Source organism: Pezoporus flaviventris, unplaced genomic scaffold (genome assembly GCF_033815535.1).
Source record: "Pezoporus flaviventris isolate CSIRO_AGI_PZ_B2104156 unplaced genomic scaffold, CSIRO_AGI_Pfla_v1 ptg000324l, whole genome shotgun sequence".
Taxonomy (NCBI): domain Eukaryota; kingdom Metazoa; phylum Chordata; class Aves; order Psittaciformes; family Psittacidae; genus Pezoporus; species Pezoporus flaviventris.
Window position 1 is genome coordinate 132565 of NW_026892871.1, and position 25929 is coordinate 158493.

General features: G+C 53.9%; 3 protein-coding genes and 1 long non-coding RNA gene across 5 annotated transcripts; 1 reads left to right on the top strand and 3 right to left on the bottom strand.

Moving 5' to 3' along the window:
* Window positions 1–324: 324 nt before the first annotated feature.
* PSMD3 (proteasome 26S subunit, non-ATPase 3) lies at window positions 325–5267 on the bottom strand. The gene is made up of 12 exons (XM_061443242.1): window positions 5059–5267; window positions 3648–3838; window positions 3323–3460; window positions 2996–3132; window positions 2727–2917; window positions 2459–2562; window positions 2258–2372; window positions 1929–2048; window positions 1746–1849; window positions 1326–1481; window positions 920–970; window positions 325–810 (listed from the first exon to the last, which is right to left on the bottom strand). Exons 1-12 carry the CDS (start codon window positions 5219–5221, stop codon window positions 733–735), a joined length of 1548 nt encoding a protein of 515 aa, XP_061299226.1. The 5' UTR covers window positions 5222–5267; the 3' UTR covers window positions 325–732.
* A 597-nt stretch (window positions 5268–5864) lies between these two features.
* GSDMA (gasdermin A) lies at window positions 5865–10759 on the bottom strand. Its single transcript, XM_061443246.1, has 10 exons — window positions 10716–10759; window positions 10247–10509; window positions 9883–10093; window positions 9249–9414; window positions 9070–9163; window positions 8291–8338; window positions 7932–8086; window positions 7417–7567; window positions 7209–7282; window positions 5865–6513 (listed from the first exon to the last, which is right to left on the bottom strand). Exons 1-10 carry the CDS (start codon window positions 10742–10744, stop codon window positions 6283–6285), a joined length of 1422 nt encoding a protein of 473 aa, XP_061299230.1. The 5' UTR covers window positions 10745–10759; the 3' UTR covers window positions 5865–6282.
* Window positions 10760–17789: 7030 nt separating this feature from the next.
* Window positions 17790–24818, bottom strand: ORMDL3 (ORMDL sphingolipid biosynthesis regulator 3). Of its 2 annotated transcripts, none has more exons than XM_061443257.1 (4): window positions 24708–24818; window positions 20926–21132; window positions 19456–19607; window positions 17790–19369 (listed from the first exon to the last, which is right to left on the bottom strand). In XM_061443257.1, the coding sequence occupies exons 2-4, from the start codon at window positions 21097–21099 to the stop codon at window positions 19234–19236; spliced, it is 462 nt and encodes a 153-aa protein (XP_061299241.1). In that variant the 5' UTR covers window positions 21100–21132; window positions 24708–24818; the 3' UTR covers window positions 17790–19233. The 2 variants fall into 2 exon arrangements, with proteins under 2 accessions (XP_061299241.1, XP_061299242.1); XM_061443258.1 differs by having other exon boundaries at window positions 24704–24791.
* Window positions 18044–20320, top strand: LOC133263477 (uncharacterized). The gene is made up of 2 exons (XR_009741495.1): window positions 18044–18164; window positions 19435–20320. It is a non-coding gene; the product is annotated as an uncharacterized LOC133263477 (long non-coding RNA).
* Window positions 24819–25929: the final 1111 nt, after the last annotated feature.

The following is a 25929-nucleotide window of genomic DNA, read 5'->3' on the forward strand; positions in this document are numbered from 1 at the left end:
TTCCAGGGTGTCCCCTAGTGTTCCCAGTGCTGGATCCAGCTCTCACCTTCCCTGCTCTGCCCCACAGGTGACCTTAGAGCAGGGACAGGCCGGACCCTGGGCAGCCCCATGCTTAACCCATAGCCAGGCATGGACACATTGGGACACTCATGGATGGCCCTGGAGAATGAACACCCATGGTGGTGTGACCCAATGGTGCACCTGCAGGTCCCATCACTCCCCGACACTGGTGCCTGTGAGGGACAAGGATCCAGCTTAACCCCAACCCCACCCCATGCCCTTCCCAGCAGGACTTGGGGGGGGTTCAGCCCTCTATGCAAATGGTGTTTTTCCCACTTTTATTTTAAAAGTCATAATTGAAGCTTAACAAAGTTTGACCCCATCATCGCTGCGAGAGCCGGGGGCACCCGCGGTGCCGCGCTCCCCGCACCCGCCCCGGCTCTGCGGCCCAGGGAGGCCCCAAGGGCAGGGGCTCCTCTGTGCAACCCCCGTGACCACAGGAGACCTTAAAAGAATGCTGGGTGATTGGGGAAGGGGGATCCCGCTGCGGGGAGCAGGGGGTGGGAAGAGGCTGCATGGCCAGGGATTTCCCCCCCCCCCCCAGTGTCCCCCTCCCACCGGACAGACATGCAGGTATCTATAAAAGAAAGGGGCCGGGGCCGTGCGGGGGAAGCGCCGCTCAGGCAGCATCTGCCCTAGGGACAGCTAAAAAAGTAGAGGCAGGCCAGAGGCTCAGGGGAAGCCGTCATCGTCGTCCTCTGCCATCTCCTTTGCGAACTCCAGGTCCTGCTGCTCGCGCTCCCGGCGCTCCTGCAAGGCAAAGGCCAAAGGAAAAGGTTGGTGGGGGGCCGGGGCCAGGAGCTGCGTCCGTGCTGCAGCCTCGGAGGTTGTAAAGGAACCCCCTCCAAAGAGACCTCACCTCTGCAGATTCCAAGTCTTTGTTGTAGGATTTGGGTGGGAACCTCATGGCCTGGAAAACAAAGAAGGAACTTCACTGGGGACAAGGGGTGATGGGTTCAAACTGAACCAGGGGAAGTTCAGGTTGGAGATAAGGAAGAAGCTCTTCCCTGGGAGGGTGCTGAGGCGCTGGCACAGGGTGCCCAGAGAAGCTGTGGCTGCCCCATCCCTGGCAGTGTTCAAGGCCAGGTTGGACACAGGGGCTTGGAGCAAGCTGCTCCAGTGGAAGGGGTCCCTGCCCATGGCAGGGCTTGGAGCTGGGGGAGCCTTAAGGTCCCTTCCAACCCAAACTCTTCTACGGTTCCAAGAGGAGAAGCTCCTCAAGCGCCGCCGCTGTCCCCTCAGCCAGGCCCTGCAGCCCCTCGCACCTTGACGGACATGTTGTGGATGTCGAGGCAGAAAGAGATGCGCTGGTGAAAAGCCAACTGGGGCTCCCGCGTGGAGTAGATGTCGATCATCTCCTTGGACTGGACGTAGCCCTTCTCGTGGTTAATGCTGGCCTCGATCACGCCGTCCCGGATGGCCTGCAAGCCGGAGCGCAGGTCAGGGCACCCGCTGCCTCCCGGGGCTGACCTTTAGGGGGAAGGGAGGAGCTGGCTGCTGTGACAGCAGCGCTGAGCTCAGGCCGCGGCGCACAGAGAGGGGATGTGGTGCCCTGGGTGTCCCCAGCGCCCCTTTGGAGGGGCCTCAACCTAAAACCAGCGACTGCCCCAGGGAGGGAGCCTGCTGCCAGAAGCGGGGGCTGTGGGCAGCTCAGGACGCAGAGGGACAGGACTTGATGCAGGTACCTTGGCAACAATGAACTCTGCATCCTCTGGACTGTCCAGCTGCAGCTTCTGGGCGATGTCAGCCAGGGAGATGCGAGAGTAGGACAAGCTGATCATCCGGACACCTGCGAGGAGGGACAGGAGTGCAGCCCCCCGGGCCAGGCAGCCCAAGGGTCCCCAAGCACCATCCCTGCAGCCTCCTACCCGTCTTGATGACGTTGTGCCTCAGACGAATGATCAGGGTGTAGGTGCCATCGGCCTGGAACTTGTCCCCAAACTGATCAAGGACTTGGTTGAACTTGGCCAGGTTCCCAGTCCTGACAGCTGGAGGAGAGAAGGTGCTTGTCAGGGAAAGAGAATGGGGAAAGCGAGGAGGGCAGCTCCTTGCCCCCGAGAGCTGCCTCCTCCCCCTCCCCAAGAGGAGCCTGCAGCTGAATCCCCTTGAGGGGAGAGGAAGTCCCCACTGCTCCCCTTCCCAGGGCTTCCTGCTCCCCCAGAGCCTGGGACACGGCTCAAGGCGCTGCCTGTTGTACCCTGAGTCAGGAGGAAGTAGGGCATGAGCGAGCGCTTGAGGGAGGGCTGTCTGAACTGGAGCCTGTCTGGGATCTCCCCCAGCAGCAGTTCCACCACGATGAGCAGCTTGTGCACCTGGAGCAGAAAGAGACCCCGTGAGCCGCAGCTTCCCTGAGGATCCAGGAGGATCCGAGCCCCTCGAGCTTCCCATCCCTGCTCACTGTCTGCTTGAAGCCGACGGCCGTGTGCTGCGGGGCCTTCCGCAGGGCGTTCGTCATGGTCCTCCGCGCCTCCGAGTACTCCAGCTGGATGGCCTTGATGCGCCCTGCGTTGAGACAGGCCACAAGGGGCTTGGAAAAGCAAATCCAACTGGATCCACTGGATCAAATCCTGCCTGGAAACCCCATCTCCAGCTGTTCCAATGGGTTCTGTGCAGATGCAGAGCCCTGGATCTCGGGCACAGCCCAAGCGCAGGACCCTCTGTCTCACCCGTGTAATAGAGGTACCGAGCCCACTCGTTGTTGTTGGCCTGCTCAGGAAACACGGACTTGGAGACGAGCTTCTCGGCCTGGTCGTAGAGGTTGTAATGGAGATAGTTCCTCAGCAGCAGGTTCAGGATGGTGGCCTGGCCGTCGGCATCGTGCCGCAGCGTGGCCGTCCGGAGCCGGGCGTGCAGGAAGCTGTAGGGAAGGGAGGGAAGGTGGCAGGGAGGAGGAAAGCAGCAGCCCTGGCTCTTTGGGACGCAGGTCCCAGCCTACCTCCTGACCACGTCGAGTTTGTTCAGGAACTCATAGATGCGGGAGTGGTAGTAGTAACATTTTGCCACCACCAGGTCAAGGGCCCGGCGGTTCTGGGAGCTGATCTTTTGCATCAGGTCGTCAGATACCTTCTGAGCCTGCAGGAGGGGAACAGAGCTCAAGGTGGGGGAAGTGATGCTCTGAAGAGCAGCGAGGCTGCGGGGCTGAGCCCAAGGCTGCCTCCAGATGCAGCTGGAACAAAGGGCAACACAGAGATGCGGGTCCCCTGGGGGTCTCCACACCCTGCCTGGTGCAGCAGCACCACACAAAGAGCTCAGGGGACCTCACCTCTGGGTACCGCTTGCTGTTCATCAGGTAGATGACCAGGAGCAGCTGCAGGTAAGTCTCCACTTCTGGCAAGAGCGGGGCTGAGGCCGCCTTCCCCGTGCGCGGGCGAAACTGCAGCTCAGCTTCCGTGTCCATGGACTGAGGGCAGAGACATTGCTGGATGCCTGCTCCCCCCCCCATGCCACCTCTGCCTGCAGCAAGGCCCATGTGCAGCCCGGTGACAAGAGCCGGCCCAGATGCTGGCACCCTGAGCTCCCGGTGCCCTCCCACTGCCCCCCAAGCAGAGGTTCCTCAGTGCAGGGAATGGTGTCCCCTCTGCCCGTACCTCCTCCAGGAAGCCGAGGAGGAAATCCCGCACGGCGCTGTTGGAGGTGAAGAACCCATGGATGGCTTTGTGGAGCACGTTGGAGTTGAGGCGGCGGGAGGTGGAGGGCAGGGCCCGCAGAGCCCGCAGGACGTAGCGCGGCTCCTTGCCCGACACAGCCTTTTCCAGCTGCTTCACGTGCTCCTTGATGTCTGCGGGAGGGAGCACCGGGAACAGCCTCACCCGGAGCAAAGGCAGCGCAGGGTCCCTCTGTCTGCTCAGGGCACCAGGACTGTGCGCTCCCCAGTGCCCCCCCCCAACCCCTTCTCTGTCCTCCCTCTGCAGCCCACCGAGGCTCTTCTGCAGCTCCCGCCACCCCCTGCTCCTAAGGGTGCCCCCCTCAAACACAGCTCCCCTCTTCCCTTCCCCTCATAAGGCCCTCACAGCTCCCTTTTGCCACTGACACCCTTTGCAGCACCCCCTTTTCCTCACCCCGCACTACTCCCTCCTCCTCAAGGCCCCCCCATTACTCCCTCCTCATCAAGGACCCCCCATTACCCTTCCTCCTCCTCAAGGACCCCCCATTACCCTTCCTCCTCATCAAGGACCCCCAATTACCCTTTCTCCTCCTCAAGGACCCCCCCATTACCCTTCCTCCTCCTCGAGGACCCCCCCATTGCCCTTCCTCCTCCTCAAAGACCCCCCCATTACCTTTACTCCTCATCAAGGACTCCCCCGTTACCCTTCCTCCTCCTCCAAGACCCCCCCATTACCCTTCCTCCTCCTCAAAGACCCCCCCATTACCCTTCCTCCTCCTCAAAGACCCCCCCCCCATTACCCTTCCTCCTCCTCAAAGACCCCCCCATTACCTTTACTCCTCATCAAGGACTCCCCCGTTACCCTTCCTCCTCCTCCAAGACCCCCCCATTACCCTTCCTCCTCCTCAAAGACCCCCCCATTACCCTTCCTCCTCCTCAAAGACCCCCCCCATTACCCTTCCTCCTCCTCAAAGAGCCCCCCCATTACCCTTCCCCCTCCTCAAAGACCCCCCCCCCATTACCCTTCCTCCTCCTCAAAGACCCCCCCATTACCTTTACTCCTCATCAAGGACTCCCCCGTTACCCTTCCTCCTCCTCCAAGACCCCCCCATTACCCTTCCTCCTCCTCAAAGACCCCCCCCATTACCCTTCCTCCTCCTCCAAGACCCCCCCATTACCCTTCCTCCTCCTCAAAGACCCCCCCATTACCCTTCCTCCTCCTCAAGGACTCCCCCACCCTCCTCCTCAAGCCCCCCCCAGCCTCCCTACACCCCCCCATTCCCCCCTTCTCCCCCTCCCCAGCCCCACACAGTTCCCCCACCGAGGCTCCCAACGTGAGACCCTTCTCCCTTTCCCACCCCCACGTTACCGGGACCCCGTCCCCCCCCGCTCACCCTCCAACGTGACGGCATCGAGCTCCCGCTGCGGCTGCCGCTCCCCGCCCGTGTCTGCGGCCGCCGCCTCCTCCTGCATCTCCACGTCGGGGGGCGCGGGCGGGGGCCCCTCGGGGGGGGCCTTGGCCTTGTCTCGGCGGCGGGACGGGGCCTCCTGCTTCATGACACTGCACCAAGCGCGGGGCACGCCGGGAGCCGCCAGGCCCCGCCCCGCCCCGCTCTCAGAGCTAGGCCCGCTCAGCCGAGCGCCGAGCGTTCGGCTCCTTCCGTTCGCGCCCGCTCGGGACTTTCCGTCACGCTCTCGGCTGTTCCCGCCGCTCCCGCCTGGCTCGCTGAGGTGAGGTGCGAGGGAGCGGGGATGGCCGCGGGCGCTTCCCTCCGCGGGGGCTCGGGGAAGCGGGGCTCGGCTTCCCGTCGCCTTGTGGGTACCCCCTCCACCCCCTCCCGTGCTGTTGGTGTCCCCGGAGCCGTCAGTGGCCGCCCAGGTAAGCGGCGGGGCCCTTCGCTGAGGGACCTCGGAGCTGGGGGGGAGCCGGGCGGGGAGCAGCGCGGCGTTACCTCAGGGTAAAAAGCGCCCTTTGAAAGCGCTGTGTTGGTCAGGAAAGAGCTTTATTTGTAAAGCGGCCATCAGGGCGGCTCTGAAGCGTGCTGCTGCAGGTGGGGCCTGCGTCCTTCACCTCCTCTGAGCTGCCCCTCGGCAGCTCATTGAGCTCTGGGGTTGCTGGGGGGCTGCATGAGCAGCGGTGGAGGTGCTTTGGGCTGCTGAGGAAAGCCAAGGTCGTGTAAAGCTCAGCCAAGGGGTGGGCATTTGGGCCAGTGGGGGTTGCAGTTGGCATTCGGCATTCATGTGGGAGGAAAGGAAAAGCAGGGTTGGGGTCTGTCTTCCATAAGGAGTTTTCTTGCCTTAGGTTTGCTTTTAGAGTCATTGAGTGGTTTGGATTGAAGGGACCTTAAAGCTCACCCAGCTCCAACCCCTGCCACGGGCAGGGACACCTTCCACTGGAGCAGCTTGCTCCAAGCCCCTGTGTCCAACCTGGCCTTGAGCACTGCCAGGGATGGGGCAGCCACAGCTTTTTTCCTTTGCCACTCATTTCAAAGCAGTGCAAGAGCCTCACCTATGCAGGGATGAAACCTGGGGAAAGAAGCTGTCTTGTGCTAAGAGACTTTCAGATACATTGTGAAGTGATTATCTTTAAATGATTGTGCATGGGAGGGCTGTGTAACCTAACAGGGGTTACTCAGAAGATTGAGGATGTACAGAGACACATAGAGGGCTTCTGTGGCTGAGGAGGCGTCTTCTGTGCAAGCAGCAGATCCATCCTCACGGAGCTTCACCCCGCTCATCTCCATCATTGCAATGGTTACTTGGCGGTCCCTCTCTCGGGAGAAGGAGAGCAAGCTGGGGTCTGCGCTGAACCCCTTCCTATATTCTCTCTGTTTCAAGATGCTCTCAACCTTCACAGCAAGGACCAAAAGAAAAGGCAAAATCAGTATTTTAATATCGCAGCTGTGGAAGTCGTTAAGCAAATGATCTCTTGGGTTTGCAAAGTGCTGCTCATATGGGACTTTTCAACCCGAAAGATTATTGTGCTTGTGTATTCAGTTCCTGCCTTCTTGGGGATTGGTTATGGCCAAGGAATTAAAATTGTAGAATCATAGAATAGTTCGGGTTGGAAAGGACCTTAAGATCATCCAGTTCCAACCCCCCTGCCATGGGCAGGGACACCTCTCACTAAACCATGGCACTCGAGGCTCTGTCCAGCCTGGCCTTGAACACTGCCAGGGATGGAGCATTCACAACCTCCCTGGGCAAAATAGTGTTTTTTTTGCTGTTTTCTTATTTAAATCAGGAGCCAAAGAAGCCAGGGATCTCTGACCACCATTTCCAGCCGAGCAGTGGTAGCTGGGCCCGATTGAATGCTGATTATCAGCAAAACAGCTGGTAGAAATCTTTGGCCTTCATGTCTTGGGGTGATTTTCCTTAAAGTATGCTGATCTCTGCCAAGTTTGAAGCAATCATTCCTTCCCTTTTCCCACTGTTACCCTAAATTGGGGTACTGCTGCCTGTGTCATCATGTCAAAGTTGCTTTACTTGAAATAACACCCCCCTATCCCTTCATTTGGGCCCAATGAGGTGTATGTTCTCTCACCAGCTTAAGCTGTTGGGACACGATCTTGTTTTCCAGGGACTCAAGCAGCAGCAGGTGCTGATCCTCACTGAGCTCTGCAGAATTAAAACAGGTTGTGCCAAAACCCCACCACAACTGGAGCCAGCTGGGGAGAAGTGAAGGGTGAGGAATGCTTTTGGTGTATTCTGGTGCTACTGATTTCTCTGTTAAAGTGGCCAGCAAGCCTTACCTTCTAAAGCATCAAGGGTGTAGGTGATGGCTGCTGCCATGCTGAGGAGAATGTCTGCTGAGGAATGGTGCAAGCGGCTCAGCAGGTCTTTTAAGGCTGCGCTTTCTGTTTTCAGCTCGCCCCTGTCGCCTTCATCAAGAACTGTTTCCATCTAGGGGAGATAGGAGGAAACAGCAGGGTTTAAGAGGCTTGTGAGTCCAGGAGTTTGTGAGCAGTCATGTAGTATGTATCTTCCCCTCCCTAAGCTATTTGTGAGGCTGTAATTGATAGCTGCAGTTAAAGACAGGATAGGACATTTAAATGGTTTGATACCTTCAAGTTAACCTGCTAGGCTCTACAGAGGACACATTTCTGCAGTTGACTCTGTCCTGAGCACCTTCTTTGTCTGTATGGTGATGGAGACCAGACATGCACTGAGTGAAGGCTTTTGGGGTTGGTAGTTGTGGTACAGGAGAGGTGGCAAGAGGTGGATGTCTCTGTCTATAAATCCTGGTAGTAAGAGGAGCTTTGCTTACCTTGTGGCTCAGTTCTTGGAAGAGGTTCCCGTCTCCCATCACAGCTTTGATGGCTTTTAATAAGATGATGGACAGCTGAGACGACAACATGGAGAGAATGTGACAGTTCCTTTTCACTTCTGCCTCCAGTGCTCCTAATATTCCTTCCAGGACATCTGAAAAGCAGAACGAGCCCAAATATCAGTTCCAAAACAGGCAAGTATGAATACTTTCTTTTAAAGCAATGTACAACTTTGAGTTATCGTGTCTCGAAACTACAGCAAAGACACTGATTCTGGTGGCTTGTGTTTGGAGAGACTCAATCTTGCCCAGAGGGGGAAGAAATAGTGCGAGGGAAAGGAGTAAAATGCATTTCTTACCATCAGATGCAAGCCTCAATGTTTGTTTTCTTGGCATGTAGCAAAGATCTGCAACAGGAAAAAAAGGACATTGCTGCAAGGCTTCAAGCTGGGGTGTCTATTTTACCAGGGTGGTTGATTTTAAGCCTGAAGATGTTGGTGTCCCAGGTCTGAGATACCACATGCTGGTTGTAGGTCAGGTGGTGCTCTTCTCTAGTGCACCTGTTCATTTAGGACTCATTATTCCTGAATCTCGTTCCTTACTGTCCTGTGCTTTTCATCAGGCAGCGAATGTGTTAAAACACAAGGAAATTAATATGACAGCTTATACTCCACCAGATCCACGCACGTGTGGGGAGCACAGGGGCAGAAAGGCAGCTGTGCGCTCTTCCAGTCTTGCAGGCTTTATGGAGCTCAGTCCTTTCTTTCTTTGCCCATCCCAGTGAAGGAGCAGCCACCCTGTTTGCTCCCTGACCTTCCGAGGAGGAAAAGAAACCAAAACCAGCACTGCTCTGTGTCATGTCTCAGCAGGAGCTCTGCAGTTCCTGGAATGTGGAGCTGGGGCTTCCCTCTCTCATTCCTTATCACCCCCTTGAAGCTGCATCTCTTTCCCAGGTAGCTCTTTTAACTTGTATACTATGCACAGCTTTTTCTCCAGGGGGTTTCTGTCACTCACACTGTGTTCATGCCTGAAATCAGCTGAGGGCACCTGTGAGGCTAAATAATGCTTCAGAAAACATTTTTCCTCTTCTGTGATGTTTCCCAAATGGAGGAGTTGGCAGTTTTTGGAAGTTACTTACCCCACGTTGCATCTGAAATGGCCAGCTTGAATGCCCTGAAGGCCAGGGTGCAGCCTTTGGGTATGGTTATGCTTTGTTTGTTCCCTCTGGTGCCCTGCTTAGCAAAAGACAAATGTGTTACCAGGCTTGAGGATGTGCAGAGGGTGGGGAAGGGCCGAATCCTGAGCCTGAAACCCAACCTTGGCACAGAACTTGACGTAAAACTGGGCCATGAAGTTGCCGTCTGCCTCAGAGATTTCCTGATAGCTGGCCTCCTCCAGGGTTTCTATGGTCTCATGAACCACGTACAAATTCTGCCCTGTTTTCTGTAGTTGTTGAAGGAAGGTGTGATTTGTATTAATTTTCCTAAAAGAGAAAAAAGGTCGTGGTTTAGTTGGGACAGAAGTCCTGTGGGACTGTATGCTTGAAAATATCACTCTGTTTGTGGCTTCTGGGGGGAAAAAGGTGGCAGAAAATAGGCTTGGAATTCTTGCTGTCCTCAATGCATTCCTCTTCTCAGAGGGGCAGTGGGGTGGTGGCCTGTCAGGTCAGATGGATGACGTGTCATGATCTAACTGCTCCTTTCCAGGCACAAACCATGAGAGGAGAGGCCCTGACTCCATCTCGAGGTGTTCCTGCTTTCTGAATGGCAGAGAGATCTGTAAGCATTACAAAGCTTGGTTTGGAGTCTTCACCACCTCTCTTTCCTGGCCTCTGGAAATCTGCCTGCTTAGGGAGGATGAATGCTCCCTGGTTTTGGGGTTTGGCTGTTGGAAAAACCATTGTGTGACCTGGCGTGGGGCAGAGGAGGATGACCCTTTGTGCCTGCCTTACCTTTCTGTTTTCAGTGCCTCAAGTTTTGCTGGTGGTATGTGTTTCTTCTGCAGCTTGATGGACCACTCGCTGGCCAAGGAGGCAGCTCCTTTCAGCTCCGCTCTTGCGGGGTCAGCAGGAACGATGAGACTCCCATCAATTCTGTCAGTGCCACTCTTTTTGATTAGAAATTGCCTTGAATCTTGTTCACCTCCATTGGGAATGAGAGACTCTGAAATCATTCCATGCATTTGCGTAAGCATGATTACGCAGACTCAGTCTTACAACTAATTGTGCACAAGAAAGATGGGACATGGTGGAGCTCAGCCCCAAATGTTTTGTCTGTGGAAACTGTGAGTTTAAGATTGATAAATGTGGTCTTTACCTGAGCTTTTACCATCCTGTCCAGGCAGCAGTACGTCCTCCAGTCTGTACCATGTCTGTTTGTAGCGGGGAGATCGCTGGAATATGGTTTGTTTTTTTCTTCTCACTAGCCACAGGGGTCTGAAATGTTCATGGTCCAACATGCTGCGAACTGGGACCAGGTCTCCATCTGGATCCATTTGTTTCACTATGGATTGGGTGACTTTTTTAAACATCCTGTTGCAGCTGGATGAATTTTTGATCCACAACAACGTAGACTTGTGCCTTAGGAAGAGGCAAGACACGTTAAGCCAAATTACTTGAAATATAAGGAGAAGGATGTAGCAAAACATTTTGGTTTAATTAGGAAGACCTTTTCCAAATGGATAAGCACCCCAAAAACCCTGTGTTAGTCCAAGACACAGCTTAAACTGGATGGTTTATAGGAAAGCTTTTGGAGAGGTAGGAGTATGAATCTCATTTCAACTCACCATATCCTTTGCTGATGAGGAAAGCTCATTTGGAAGCACTGATCTTCAGCACTGGAGTCTCTTACTGCCCTTTCAATTAAGCTATTTTGTTGCATGTGCCAGTACATACCATTAGCATTTTCATTACTGGACACTGCACCTTAACCTAGGACCTGTCATGGTCCTAAATGCTTGAATCAGTTTAATTTGGTGATTTGGTGCCTTGATGCAAGTTTAAAAGGAAAAAGGTTGAGTAGTTTATTGCCAATTTTTGCTGTTTCCCCTGTGCATTTTGTTGCTTGGCAGGAAAGAGCAGTGCTTCAAAATAAGAGCAGCACAAAAAGCTTGTATTTTTGTCTTACTGAGAGAACTGAAAGTGCTGAGAGTTGAACAGTGTGTTGTAAGTAGGAGAAGTATAAATGAAACCCAGAAGTGTTGTAAGTAGGGAAGGAAGAGACCTTGTCAATGGCAAATCTCCCCCAAAATATAAAGGAATCCCCCCAGCACAGCTCCTTGGATGGGCCCTGGTGCTCTGCCTGTGTCCCGTCCCCCCACCCCAAGAGAACTGGCTGTTTCAAAGGCAGAAGAAGAATCACTGTTGGTTTCCTAACAGTGATTTTAATCCAGAGTTTGAGGTTTTGCTTCAGTTAGTGTATAGAAGGGGTGATGAAGAACTTTGTATTGGATGTGATGGAGCTAGGGATAGAAAATCATCTCCTGAATGTGGGATCATTTAGGTAGCTCTGACAGGACTCATTCCCTTGGGAGACATCAACCAGGGATAAAAAAGAAACCAAAACACTTCACAGTTTGCTCTACCCCTCATCAGGACCGAAAGCGCTTCAAAATATACTTGCCTGTTTGTGGGGTGAGTGGCTTCTCCTTCACGGGAGGGCAACCTGCGGAGCGGTGCACGGAGCTTCCAAAACGGAGCAGCCTCTCAAGCAGCAGGCTGGGACCTGCTCTCTCCCTGCCTTTTTCGACAGTGATTTGGAAACATCTGCTGAATGAGACAGAAATGCTCCTTGCTTGTGCAATTCTTCCGGTAAAAGCTAGTCACTGACCTGGCTCCAGATGTTTGATTGGTTACAGTGGCTGTGAGTAACTTCTTCTACAGATAAGGCACTCCTCTGGGGCTGGATTTCCAGCATCATTTCGGTTTTCATTCATACTCTGCCTTTTGGAATGAGGAGCAGAATGTCCTGAGATTAGGAGGATTTCAGTTTAGCCTGGGAGAGGGGTAGCTCATCAGGTGTGGTGCTGATAAGGAGACAACATGATGTTGCTGTAGGCACTTTTACGTTGACTTATAGATGATATTATAACTTAGATGTGCACACATGCTGCCATGCATTAGGGCTTGTTGGTAGCAGAGGGGTTTGTGTGGCATACAGGTGTGGTTGCCTGCTGAAGTGTCTATTGTTGCTCAATCCATCATGTGTTGGAATTGCCATGAATTGCCCCTCTGCTCTCTTGAGACCTCACTTGGAGTATTGTGTACAGTTCTGGTTTCCTCAACATAAAAAGCACATGGAACTGTTGGAACAAGTCCAGAGGAGGCCACGAGGATGATCAGGGGACTGGAGCACCTCCCGTATGAAGATAGAATCATAGAATCGTTAGGGTTGGAAAGGACCTTAAGATCATCCAGTTCCAACCCCCCTGCTGTGGGCAGGGACACCTCACACTAAACCATGGCACCCAAGGCTCTGTCCAACCTGGCCTTGAACACTGCCAGGGATGGAGCATTCACAACCTCCCTGGGCAACCCATTCCAGTGCCTCAGCACCCTCACAGGAAAGAATTTCCTTCTTATATCCAATCTAAACTTCCCCTGTTTCAGTTTTAACCCGTTACCCCTTGTCCTACCACTACAGTCTCTAATGAAGAGTCCCTCTCCAACATCCCTATAGCCCCCTTCAGATAATGGAAGGCTGCTCTGAGGTCTCCACGCAGCTTCTCTTCTCCAGGCTGAACAGCCCCAGCTTCCTCAGCCTGTCTTCATACAGGAGCTGCTCCAGCCCCTGATCATCCTCGTGGCCTCCTCTGGACTTGTTCCAACAGTTCCATGTCCTTTTTATGTTGAGGACACCAGAACTGCACACAATGCTCCAGGTGAGGTCTCACAAGAGCAGAGCAGAGGGGCAGGATCACCTCCTTCACCCTGCTGGTCACGCTCCTTTTGATGCAGCCCAAGATATGGTTGCTTTCTGGGCTGCAAGCGCACACTGAAGCCGGTCCATGTTCATTTTCTCATCAACCAACACCCCCAAGTCCTCCTCCTTGGGCTGCTCTGAATCTCTTCTCTGCCCAACCTTAGCTGTGCCTGGGATTGCTCCCACACAGGTGTAGGACCCTGCACTTGGCATGGTTAAACTCCATGAGGTTGGCATCAGCCCACCTCACAAGCGTGTCAAGGTCCCTCTGGATGGCATTCCTTCCCTCCAGCATATCAACTGAACCACACAGCTCGGTGTCATCGGCAAACTTGCTGAGAGCACACTCAATCCCACTGTCCACGTCAGCAACAATGATGTTAAACAAGACCGGTCCCAACACCGATCCCTGAGGGACCCCACTCATTACCCATCTCCAGCCGGACATTGAGCCATTGACCACAACTCTTTTGTGCGGCCATCCAGCCAGTTCTTTATCCACCGAGTGGTCCATCCATCAAATTGATGTCTCTCCAATTTAGAGACAAGGATGTCGTGTGGGACAGTGTCAAACGCTCTACACAAGTCCAGGTAGATGCCATCAACTGCTCTACCCCTGTCCATCATTTGCGTAGCCCCATCATAGAAGGCCAACAAATTGGTCAGGCAGGATTTCCCCTCAGTGAAGCCATGCTGGCTGTCACCAAGCACCTTGTTGTTTTTCATGTGCCTTAGCATGCCTGCCAGGAGAATCTGCTCCAAGATGTTGCCAGGCTCAGGGGTGAGACTGACTGGTCTGTAATTCCCTGGGTCATCCATTTTCCCCTTCTTGAAAATGGGGTTATATTTCCCTTTTTCCAGTTGTGGGGAACTTCACCTGACTGCCATGATTTCTCAAATATGATGGCCAGCGGCTTCGCAACTTCATTCGCCAGCTCCTTCAGGACCCGTGGATGGATCTCATCAGGACCCATGGACTTGTGCACGTTCAGATTTTTAAGATGGTCTCGAACCAGTTCCTCTCCTACAGTGGGCACAGGGTCTTCATTCTCACAGTCCCTGCATCTGCCTTCCAAGACTTGGGTGGTGTGGTCAGAGCCTTTACCAGTGAAGACCGAGGCAAAGAAGTCATTCAGAACCTCAGCCTTCTCCAAATCCCGTGTAGCCAGTTCTCCCGAGAGCTTCCTGAGGGGGCCTGCATTCTCCCTAGTCTGTTTTTTATTTGCTATGTACCTGTAGAATCCCTTCCTGTTATCTAGCTAAGTTTAGGGTTTATCTGCCTCTAGCTAAGTTTAATTCTAACTGAGCCTTAGCTTTCCTAACCTGGTCCGTAGCTTCTCGGACAACATCCCTGTACTCTTCCCATGCCACCTGTCCTTGCTTCCACTTATTATAAGCCTCTTTTTTCAATTGAATTTTCCTCAGGAGCTCCTTATCCATCCAAGGAGGTCTCCTGGCCCTCCTGCTGCACTTCCTTCTGGTTGGGATGCAACACTCCTGAGCTTGTAGCAGGTGATCCTTGAATATCAACCAAGGGTCTTGGGCCCCCCTGCCCCCTAGGGCAGTATCCCATGGAACCTTCTGAAGCAGGTTCCTGAAGAGGCCAAAGTCTGCTCTTTTGAAGTCCAGGGCAGTGAGCTTGCTGCATGCATGCTCTTCTCACTGTCCTGAGGATCTCAAATTCGAGCATCTCATGATTGCATGAGATCACATGAGATAGGCTGAGAAAGTTGGGGCTGTTCAGCCTGGAGAAGGCTGCGTGGAGACCTCAGAGCAGCTTCCAGTATCTGAAGGGGCCTATAGGGATGCTGGGGAGGGACTCTTCATTAGGGACTGGAGTGACAGGACAAGGGGTAATGGGTTAAAACTGAAACAGGGGAAGTTTAGATTGGATATAAGGAAGAAGTTCGTTACTGTGAGGGTGGTGAGGCACTGGAATGCATTGCCCAAGTAAGTTGTGAATGCTCCATCCCTGGTGGTGTTCAAGGCCAGGTTGGACAGAGCCTTGAGTGACGTGGTTTAGTGTGAGGTGTCCCTGCCCATGGCAGGGGGGTTGGAACTGGATGATCTTAAGGTCCTTTCCAACCCGAACTATTCTATGAAGTGTTTATTTGCTCGGCTGCTTTAAAAGCAAAACCTGTCTGTGTAACAATGCAAGGACCCAAACCCAGGTTTTTAGAGGAATACTTTATTAGTTTCTCTTAGAATACTGTACAAAGGAGTAATAAAAATATTCACACTTTATTTTAGAAAGTTCTCTACATGAGACTCATGTATCCACAGCAAAAAGAGGAAAAAACCCCTACAACTTTGTACAGTGTCAGAATGTTCCCTTAAAATCCCAACTACTTCAACTCCAACTGTTCCAGGGAGGCTACAGACACACAAACACTTGCATGCTGAAAAGAGATTATAGGCAATGATAAAGCAATGTCAGTCACAAGAAGAAACATTAATGTGTTGACAGGAGTAAGCAGCTGCTGGCCCTTTAGCAAGGGTCAGAACCGGGTGTCTATTAAAACAAAAATGAAACCATGATTAAAAAGAAGTTCTTGGGAATTCAGTAGCCCCAGATCTCAGCTTTGCTTTTGTCTTTTTTGTTTTTTAAAGGCCTTTTCCTGGTAAGGGTTGGGCTGTTGGCCATCCCATGGGGTGTGTTAAAGGCATTGCAGGACAGAAGCATCAGGCTGTCAGTACTCAATTGTTTTCTGACTTCCCTTGTGCAGTAACTGCCAATCTGTGTAAATACCTGCGTGGCCTTGGCAGTGGCTTAGAAGAGGCTTTGCCCAGGACAGGATGGGGCAGGGAGACTTCTGCCAGTGCCTGTGAATGGTTCAAGTGATGCTTTTCAGAGGCTTTTCTCCTTTGGCATTCATGGGAGAATGAAAAAGAAAAGCATCTGGAGTACCTGCTTACCCAGTAACTGATTCTCAAGCACAGGATGGAGCCTGCCATTAATTCTCCAGCTGAAGTTTGCCCTGGTCACTCTGCAGGAAGCCAGTACAAGTTTGAGAGGCAAATCTGTCATGATCAAAATCCCATTTAAAACCAGTAACAATCAGTTGTCTCCTTCACACAGGTACTTGAAGAAAGCTCTACAGTCTGTATGAGCAGACAGTCCTTGTGCTCGCCTTCTGGTTCTCCACGCAGAAGGTGGGCTTCACCCTGGGATCACTGCTCTGGTGGCTGCAGGTATGGAAATCCCCCCTCCTGCCCCCACTGTCCTGATTTCCTTTCCTCAGGAATCACTTATCCCTTGAGAGTTTTAGTATTTCGATTCCACTCTTGTGCATGTGCAAGAGCAGCCTTTGAGTGCTGAACGTGCTTCTACGTGAATTTAACACACACAAAGAAACTAAAAGTGGTTTCAGTTCCAGGAAACCCAGAACTGTGTCCAGTTCTTCCAGGCCACTACAGTGGTGGTTTCCAAGCAGAAGCTGAAATGGGGCACCACTTGCTCCTGTGATACGACAGGAAAGAGCCATGCAAGTGGCACAGGGGGTGCTCAGCCAGCACCCCCCAAAACTCTTTCACGTCAGGTACCCCTAACAAGTAGCAGTTGTGGCTGTGGCTTTAATTACAATTCTCTTATGGTTTCTTTTGTAGTCCTGATTAATTCTCATACCTACCCTTAAGATGGGATCTTAAGGAAGAGACTATCAGATGTATAACTACTCCATTATTAATCTTGTATAGATACTTAACACACCCCACTATTACCATAAAACCTTCTGTTCTCACTTTGCCTATTTTTCCAGTTTTCATCTATGTTCCCTTGATTGGATTAACTCTATGAGTCTGAGTTAATTTCAGTTATTCCATGGCATCTGTTGTAAAGAATGTCATTTGCCATGGAACACATCTGTGCTATTTTAATCCTTTGTGTGAACAAGGTAAATCAGAAAACTCACTATCGCAATTAAGGCTTTGCCTAAGAAGAAGTTTTAAACTTCAGGCTTTAAAAACTGGTCTTTCAGAAGTTTCTAATCCCACCCTGGTTTAGGATCGGATGTCCCAGATAACAGCACGAGGGACAAGTTCAGACCCTCCGCTGCTGTAATGCCAAGGCTTTCAAGGAAACTGCATCAAGTGCTGAGCCCTGCCTTCAAGTCACACTTAGGCTAAAAATACCAAAGCTCCTCTGACTTGGGGTAATGTGCATGTACTTAGAAATAATCAGCACACATCTGTACAGGAGTAATGGTTTTAAGGATACAGGGACTGTTTCTGTTGCAAAAAAAAGGCTGTTTTCTCCTTGTTTTCTACCAAAATATAGAAGTAGTTTTGTTTTCTCGGGAGATTTACCAGCCTGAGCTGTGGGCAGACATTGAGATCTGTTAAAACAACATGCAGCCTGTGTTACAGACCCAGCTGTAGCTGAGGACAGTCCCCCTACCTCTGAGGGCATTGATGCTATTGATCTCTCAGGCATTTCAGAGGTAATTGCCTGATAGAAATGTCTCTACTTTGAAAACAGTATTTTTTCCCACAAGTCATTGTCTAGTAGCTTAAAGAGTATTGGCTTTAGGGCATATGGTACCTTAACTAGAGCAGCAGTCCTTGCGTCGCGGTGGTTAAAAGCTTCAACCTCCCTATCCAGTAAATTGCACGTGTCAAACTGGACAACAGCACTCAGGTATCCAGCCAGATTCTTTCCTCTTCCCACCTTCTTGAAAACTTCTTTTCACTTCAAACATTCCCACTTATCCAACATTAGGTAATGATTCTTTCTGCTTTCCTCTCTGAGGTACATGAAATGTTTTTTCCCTTCTCTGCAGCAGTAAGTCTGAGATAGAAGTAAAGCCGCTTGCCTAAAATTCTACCTGGAATAGTACTAGATCTTAGATGCAGACCTGAAGTTCCCATCTCCTACGCTCAGACCATCAAACAACTCAACAATGTCCACTCTGACCTCTAAAGCTAATGCAGGAACAAAAAGGACATATTTAAAATGATTATACCACTGTCCAAAGTGGGAGAGAAGCACTGAGACAACAAAAGAGAGGCTTTTACAGGGGAAGCATGAGGGTTCACACATTCCAGCAACACAACCCAGAATTAAAAACAATGACTTTGAACAGGAGAAAGCTCTCTCAGCCAGGGAATCGAAACCTGCAAACCTGCATCCTTTAGGTGGGAATTTAATGGGAAAAAGGCTTGATTTTGTTCCTGTACTAAGTAATTATTACCAGGGACCCACTGTGTCCTTCTGTTGGCCACGTCAGGCTGGTGCTGGTCGGTATTACTCTCCTACAGTCTCCTCACCAGTGACCACATGAGGACTCACGAGTGGAGCTGAGTGACAGATTTCCAGGTAAGCCAGAACTGGAACACTTGCTTGCCTCGAGTCAGGAATTGAGCCAAGTCCATGGCTAAGTGGAGAACTGGCAGATCCCAGTAACATGGACATGGACTTGAGCAACCAAGAGCTGGGCTGAGGAGAAGACAGTCCAAATTGCAGTCACTGATTTCAGCAAGCAGGCATCATCCATCCATCTCGCTTGGCCTGTACCTGTCAGTCTGCAGCTTCTCCCACACTGGTGCGGTCGCTGTGTGTGAGCTGCTCAGTGGCATTTGCTGTCAGTCATCACTGCCCTGCACCCAGCCCTTGGGCTGAGTGCTGCACTGCCTGAGCACTCAGAGTGCCCTTAAAAATCAGCAGTTTGGGCTGGGGAGCCGTTAATCAGCTTCTGGCACAAGCTGAAAATAACAAATCAGATGTAGGTTCTCTTGAGCGTTTCCCCGAAGCACACAAATAGTTCCACAGTAAAGAGGAAGTTGCTCAGGTTGCAGGTCACTCCTTCCTCTACTGCCTTTACTAAAGAGCTTCCTATCTCAGTGACGTAAAAGATTGCAAAACAAGAATTTGCCATTCTCTTCCCACTGCCCTGCCCCAAAATGGAACTCAAACCCCAAAACAATCAGGTATTGGGAAAGCTTGGCTGTATCCCTTTGAATTTCCCCCACATACTGCTTAAAGCACTTAGCTTCAGAAAGGGAAATATATTAAAGTGCATTTACCACAGCAATAGTACCAGCACTAAAAGCTTTTCCCCTCATCCCTCTTCATTCAGTGTCTGGGATAGATTAAAATCCCACCAGAATTCATCCTCGTTGTACCTTGAAGTCTGCATCTAGTTATGACACTGGAATGTAAGGAACCCAGTGCCACGCATCCTGCTTCCACTAAACTCTACTCTGGAGCTGGTTTAGGTTTATTGGGCGTGAGGATCCAGCATGCGGTGTATGTCTATGGGATACTGCAGTTAAACAGCTGCTGTGAAATTGCATCCCAGTCTGCGTGGGGAAGAAGAAACGGAACTAGAGAGAAGGAACATCCCCCTCTCCCCCTGCTCCTCTTGCATTCGCCCCAGCCACGCAGCTCAGTACTTGTTGATGCCAAAGATCCGGACGCCATGGAGCTGCGGCAGCTTGGGGATCAGGACGCTCATGAGGGAGATGGTGTTGATGACGAAGTGGATCCGGTCGTACTTTGTGTAAAAGCTGGTTAGAAAATACCTGGAAAGGAGGAGAACAGAGAGGGGGAGAGCTGAGTCACAGCGCTCTGTGGTTTTGTTTCCCAGGCCAGCACATGAAGTACTCACAGGACGATGGGCATGATGGTGAGGAACTTGCGGGACGCCGTGAACTGCACTCCATAGTCCATCTGCTCCCAGTGCGTGAGCAGCCGAGCCTTGCCCTGGTCCGGAGTCTCAAAAGGAGTTCCTTTCACGGTATGGAGAAAGATGTACATGCTCTGCAGCAAACACAAACGCAGTGTGAAGCACGCAGGGGACCTCCACACCACCAGAAACGCTCAGCTTCGTGAACGGCCGGGGGAGCTTGCACCAGCGCGCTGTGCCACTAGAGGGATGCATCCTCCCCGCCGGAAAATGCAGCTAAGCGAGTGGGGAGAGCGGGGAAGGGAAGCAGCCGGGGTTAGCTCGGGGCCGGCTGTCACACGGGAGGCCTCTGCTTCAGCTCCTGGGCGTAAGCCAAGAAGGTGGCCGCAAGATTACAGCGCTCCCGTCTCTGGGGTCAGGAGATTAGTGTGGAATGGCTCTGCCGTGCACCAGCAATGCCCAAGGCTGTCTACAAACAGTGCTGGTGGGGCTGTGGGCAGTGAGGATCTGTTCCTGCCCTGATTACGAGTAAACCTCTTGGAGTGGAACCCAGGGCACAGATAAACAGCAAGTGTCTGGCTGCATCACGTGGCTTTGAAGAGTAGCCATTGCTGGCCTTTAAACTCCTTTCTGTTCCCATGACCTCATTGTTTAAGCTGCCAGAGAAGGGGAAGGAGCTGGATGCAAAGCAGGCAGCTTGCGAGCTGAGCTCCAGGCAGCTCAAGTTAGTGGTTTTGTGGGCTCCTCCTCTGCTAGATGTGAAAAACATCCCTGGTAAGGGGGTCACTTTTGCCTCTGGAATATTCTCAGGCTGAGGTATCATTGAAAATAAAGGATACAAAATCAATTGCTGCATCTCTGAGGGTTTTTGTCCCCTGTGCCTGAGGCTGAAGGGCTGCTCCTCAGCTGCAGGACATGCAGAGGCTTGTGCAGTGGAGGCACTAAAGCAGCTCCTGGCCTGCACCCTGGAATGTGCCTCTGTGCCCCCAGCACAGCGCTGACACCCATTCAGCTGGGTACCTGGTCCTTAGAAGGGATGAACCTGGACTAATCTTTAAGGAGAACAAAGTTTGGGTGTTCGTTTTGTTTTCTTAACTCTGCTAAGGCCAATTCAGGTTGTATCGACCAAAGTGAAGGCTGTCCTGCCAGCTTCTGTGGCCTCTCAGCTAAAGGACTTACCCTGCAGGCAAGTTATTGCAGTGTCCCCTCTGAGCAGCCTCATCACATCTTTGCTGTCTCAACAGTACCTAGGCTGGATTTAAATCTATGACCTAGAGGCAAAGATTGCAGTCTGAGGGGTGGAGGTTGAGTAACTTACACTGCACCTTTGGAAACAGAAAGGAATTGTTTGAACAGGAATCTCCCTAGATGGCTCTCAAAAGAAGAGCTGGTGCTGAGAGATGATGTCTCCCTGCCCCGGGGGAAGTCAAGCCAGCCACACCATTCCCTTACCATGTTGTGAATGATGTTGGTAAGAGTCCAAACCACGGGGACACTGAAGAAGGGGATGCTCAGGAGCACGACGTGCAGCAGCCCAATTCCAAGGATGTAGGACAACCAGATGCCCCGGCTGTTCATGACCCGGGTGTTGGGATTCACCTCGCTGTGCGCTGTCCCCACGTTCATGTTGGCTCTTGTGTCCAACAGGCACCCCTGAAACTAAAGCAGAGCTGGGTCAGTACTCAGAGGTGGGAACCCTCCATCTAAGCTGAGCACCCTCTTGCTCTCCATCAAACCTCGAACCTGTTGTTTGCTCTAAGAATCACAAGTTCACTTCTCTGCACCTCGTTGCTTTCATTCTTAGAGCTGCCATTTCTGGGGGGAAGCTAACTCTGGGAGCAGTTTTGGGAATACCGTGTGGGAAGCATGTCCGTGATCTGCTGAAAGGTTTTCCTGGAACCAAAATGGGAAGGTTCAATCCTGCGATTGCCTGAGGAGACTCAAAGGAATACCTGAAGCTCTTCTGAAGTCACCATCGCAGTGTTAATCATGGAGGCACTCGGCACATGGAGCTTGTTACACGTTTATGGATTCAGCACACTTTATACTTGGAACGAGCATGTTTGCAGAGTAAAGGCACCACAGCTCCACAGCAACACATCTCCCCATCAGTTCAACTCAGTTAGCAGGGCTCTGGGGAAGTAACTTAATTCCCCCATGGGGAAGGAACAAGAATCTTCTTGAGGATCATAAAAAGTTAGAGATAATGAGGAAAAGTGCATTGGGAAGGTATTTCATGAGCAGGAGCTGCAGAGGAGATGGCCCTTGCCCTACCTGCAAAGAGCTGCCACGTAGGAGGAACACAGGTGTTTTTCTGTATCACAGACTGGGCTGTGTTGGAAGGGACCTTAAAGCTGATCCAGCTCCAACCCCTGCCATGGGCAGGGACCCCTTCCACTGGAGCAGCTTGCTCCAAGCCCCTGTGTCCAACCTGGCCTTGAACACTGCCAGGGATGGGGCAGCCACAATGCCAGGAAGGTGAGGAAGGACAGTGTCATCCTCCTGGAGACAGTGCAGGTGTTGGTGGGATTTGGGCTGCTGCACTGATAGCACAGCAGGTATCAGTCAGCTTTCAGGCTTTCTGAGAAGATGAGAGCTCTGGTTTGCAGAGATCACAGGAAGCAGCACAAATGAGAACATCTGTAAAACTGAGTATCTTTGAGATCAGGGAAGTTCTTGTGTAAAATCATCTTTGTCTCCTGGGGAAATGCAGTTTAATGCGGTCCATCCCTCGCCGGCCCCCAAGGTGAGGCTGCTTCCTGATGTCTGGCCTTGTGGTTGGGCTGCTTTGGCTCCCGCAGCTGGGAGATGGTGTTGCTGTTCTCCAGCTCTCAGTCTGGGTCTCAGGAGGCGAGTCTGAGCCAGCTCTGACATTACACCACCACCAGCTGCTTGCTCCCTGTGGAGCACTGGGCCTGGTGTGTGTCAGGAGCTGGCTCTCTCCCCTGGCCCTGCCTGGGGCTGGGACATGCGGTGAGTGCTTGGCTCCACAGCCCCTGGGATGCTGGCTGGAACTTCCAAACCTCTTTCACCCACACAAGGTGGCTGTTGCTCGGTGCTGCAGGCTGCCAAGGTGGGCTGAGCAGATGCTCACCTACCTCTGCTACCCAGGTGTCAACCAGGGCGCTTATGGCTGGAGGTTTGTAGTACAAGAAAAGAGGCTGCAGGTCTGGGGAGTGCTTGTTGTAAATCATCACCCATGCCCATAGCCGAGGGCAAAGGGTATCCTTGATATTCCAGGGGAAAGCCTGAAGCTTACTCTGGAAGCTGGACTTAAGAGCTGGGCTTGAGTCCTAGCAGGCGGAGCAGCTCCATCCCTAACCTGGTGCAATTCCAGAGGGCTTTCAGAGGAGACCTATGGGTTGCAGTGAAGCATGACGTGAGTCAGGAAGTCTTGTCGTTGCAACAAATCCCAAACAGAGCAAAGGTCCCTGTGGAATGCATCCCCAGCAGTGCTGTTTGCCATTCTCCTCCATACTGGTAAGGGCTCAGCTCTAGAAACTGCCTGGCTGAGGCTTGGACTGAGCATGGGGAAGGGGCTGGTGACCTCGCTGGAGGCTTCCAAATCCAACTTCATCCAGAGCTGAACCCTTCAGCTTCCTCCGTGGGCTGGGGACCGAGCGGGTGGCCGAGGGGCAGATGGAGCAGCCACTGAGGGCCCGGTTCTCCTCCTGGTGCCTCCGTTTCCTTGCTTGTAACAATGAGTAAAGTGTTAGAACATACAGGAGGTTAATTTGGTCTTGCAAGAGAGACCCAACGATGTCAAGCGTTCCGTCCTACCATGAGGATAATTCCACGTGCTTCTGCAAGCCCTTCCCCACCTTAAAACCACTTCATCTCTCGGGCTTCCCTCCTGAGTGGCATCTGCAGCCCTTGGCCGAGCTCTTTGCTCCCTTTGGATTGCACACACGGCTTTTGCTGATTGCAAAAGCCTGGCTGAGGGAGCTGAGCTCCCTACCCCCATCCCGCATCCCATGGTGTCTGCTTTTACACCCGGGAGTTGTTCACCTGCAGCCAAAGGGAGGCAGCTCCGCTTCCCCACGTGTGCTGCGGGGCTTTTGGGGACAGAGAAGCTTTAATGTTTCACCAGGCAGAGTGTGAAGGTCAGGGCTGTGCTGACGTTGGACCCTGTCTGTCCAAGGAGGGGAAAAGTCAGCTGTGGTTACGCCGTGATGGAGGAACCGAGCCCTTCCTCGGCCCGATCCTTCCCGACTTCCCACTCCCTGTCCATGGATCTGTAGGGAAAGCCTCATTCCGGGGCTTGGGATGAACCCCAGCGCTGCCAGCTCCGTGTCTGCCGTGCCAGCATCTCGCTTCTGAGGAAGAGGGGGGAACAGAGCGACACCGGCAGCTTCCTGCTCGCTTTGTCACCCATCAGCTGCTGCTGAGTGCAGCCAGCACCCCACAGCACGGCTCCTGCCCCCCGAGGAGGAGCGTGACCACATCCGCTCCTGTCCCTGTGCTCTGGCAGCAGCATCGCTCTTCCCCAGCGCCTGGCACCCCGTTCTCCATCAGCCCATCACAGGAGCTTCATCTGGGACGGCAGCCAGAGGGCAGGAGGGCTCAGGTGCTTATCTCAGATCTTCCCGAGTGTTCCCACAACCCGAGTGATTCTGATCCCAAGCGATTATGATCCCATGGAGCCGCTGAGGAGCCTGCACCAGCGAGCACCATCTCCCAAGTGGACAAATACTCAACACCCTCCTTTGCAAGGCGGCATCAGCATCTGAACCAGAGCATCAGGTACGTGGAGGATGTCCACAGGCACGGCTGGGCTTGGAGGGAGCGGTCGGGCCGAGGCGGCGCCGCTTTGTGTCCTGCTTGGGCCTGGAGTCGGGCTCGGAATTCCACATCTGGGAGCCCTGGGAAAGCCGAGGGGGCCTGGGGCTGGCTGGGGAGCGGCGAGCACCGAGCGGGCGCTGCGGGGCTCCGGCTGCCGGACACGGGGGTGATGGGGGGGGGGGAAGAGTCTCGTCCGGGGGCTCCTGCACCCCGCTCACCCCACACGGACCCCGGGGGTGTGGGGCAGGTCCCGGTGCGCCCCCTCCTCCCCACCTCAGCAGCCGCTTGTTTCTCTATGGAGCGTTTTCCCCTTGGGACGGGCCCCGCTCCCACCGCTCCCCCCCCAGCGCCGGGCCTGGGGAAGGGGACGAGGCCCCGCACCGGCCCCATTACCCCGGGGTGCGGGAGGGGGGGTGACCGGGGAAGCGCCGCCGCTCCCGGCCCTCACTCACCGCTGCTCGGCCCGGCTCGGCGGGGCCGGGGCTGTCTCCGTCGCGCACCCACGGCCCCGGCTGCGCTCCCGGCGGGCTCCTCGCCGCCGCCCGGCCCGGCCCTCCCCGCCCCGCCGCCGCGGCACGCCGGGAGCTGTAGTCCCGAGCACCGGAGCCCGCCCCCGGGGCCGAGCCTGCGGAGCGGAGCCGCTGTAGGAGCCGGGGTGACCCCGCAGGCTCCTTGGCAGCCCCGGTACCGTCCAACCCCAGCGCCCACCGCGGCCAGCCCCCCCCCGCACACACACACACACCGCGGGGTGGCTCCGGTCCCGCTGGGGGCTCCCTCCCCTGAACACCGCGGAGGTCGGGCTGGGAGCTCGGGGGCCCCGCTCGTGTCTGCCCAGGACGGGAGCGCGGGGCTTTGTGCCACCACCGCACCCCCCCTGCGCGGCTCTGCGGGGTCCCGGTGTGCGGGGCAGGGGCAGCCCCACCAGGGCCGCTCGCAGCCCCCCCCGGCAAAGCCTGGTCTTGGGGGGGGGGGGGGGGGGTCCAGTTTAACCCTGGCTGGGTTCATGATGCTCCCCGGGGTGCGCTGCGTGTGCCCATCCCAGCCGCTGCGGTGCGGGGATGCCGGTGCGGGGAGCGGGAATCCCGCAGGAGCGGGCCCTGCTCTGCAGGAGAACCACGCACGCAGCGAGCTCTATTTTTATCCCTCTCCTGCCTGGCTGAGCAGCTCCCTCTGCGCGGTGACATCTGATTTAGCAGCTTCCCCGCACCCCGCTGGCTCCGCACGTGAGGGGGAAGCACAATGCGGCGGCTATTTTTAACCGCCCATCAATACGGATTCCTGCCGGGATGCAGCAGGCAGCATCCCGCTGCCCGGGTGGGCACAGGGGATGGGATCCCGCTCCCTGCGCCCCCCCCAGCGGCACCGGGGCTTGGGGGGGGGGGTTCCTGAATGGGGGATTCAGCCCCATCCATTGTCTGGCAGAAGCCTGGACCAGCGTTTCCCCGCTCTCAGTGGGCTCAGGGGCTGTTCCCATAGGAATTCCTAGGCCTTGCTTACTCCGGCCTCCCCTGTGCCGGGAGCCGTGCAAACCTCCGGCTCTCTGGGGCTGCCGGTCCCACTGCCCGGTCGATACTGACTGTATTCAGCCCCGGTGCAGCTTTCACCCCCGGTGCAGCTGTATTCAGCCCCTTTGCAGCTGTATTTAGCCCTTTGCAGCTGTATTCAGCCCCGGTG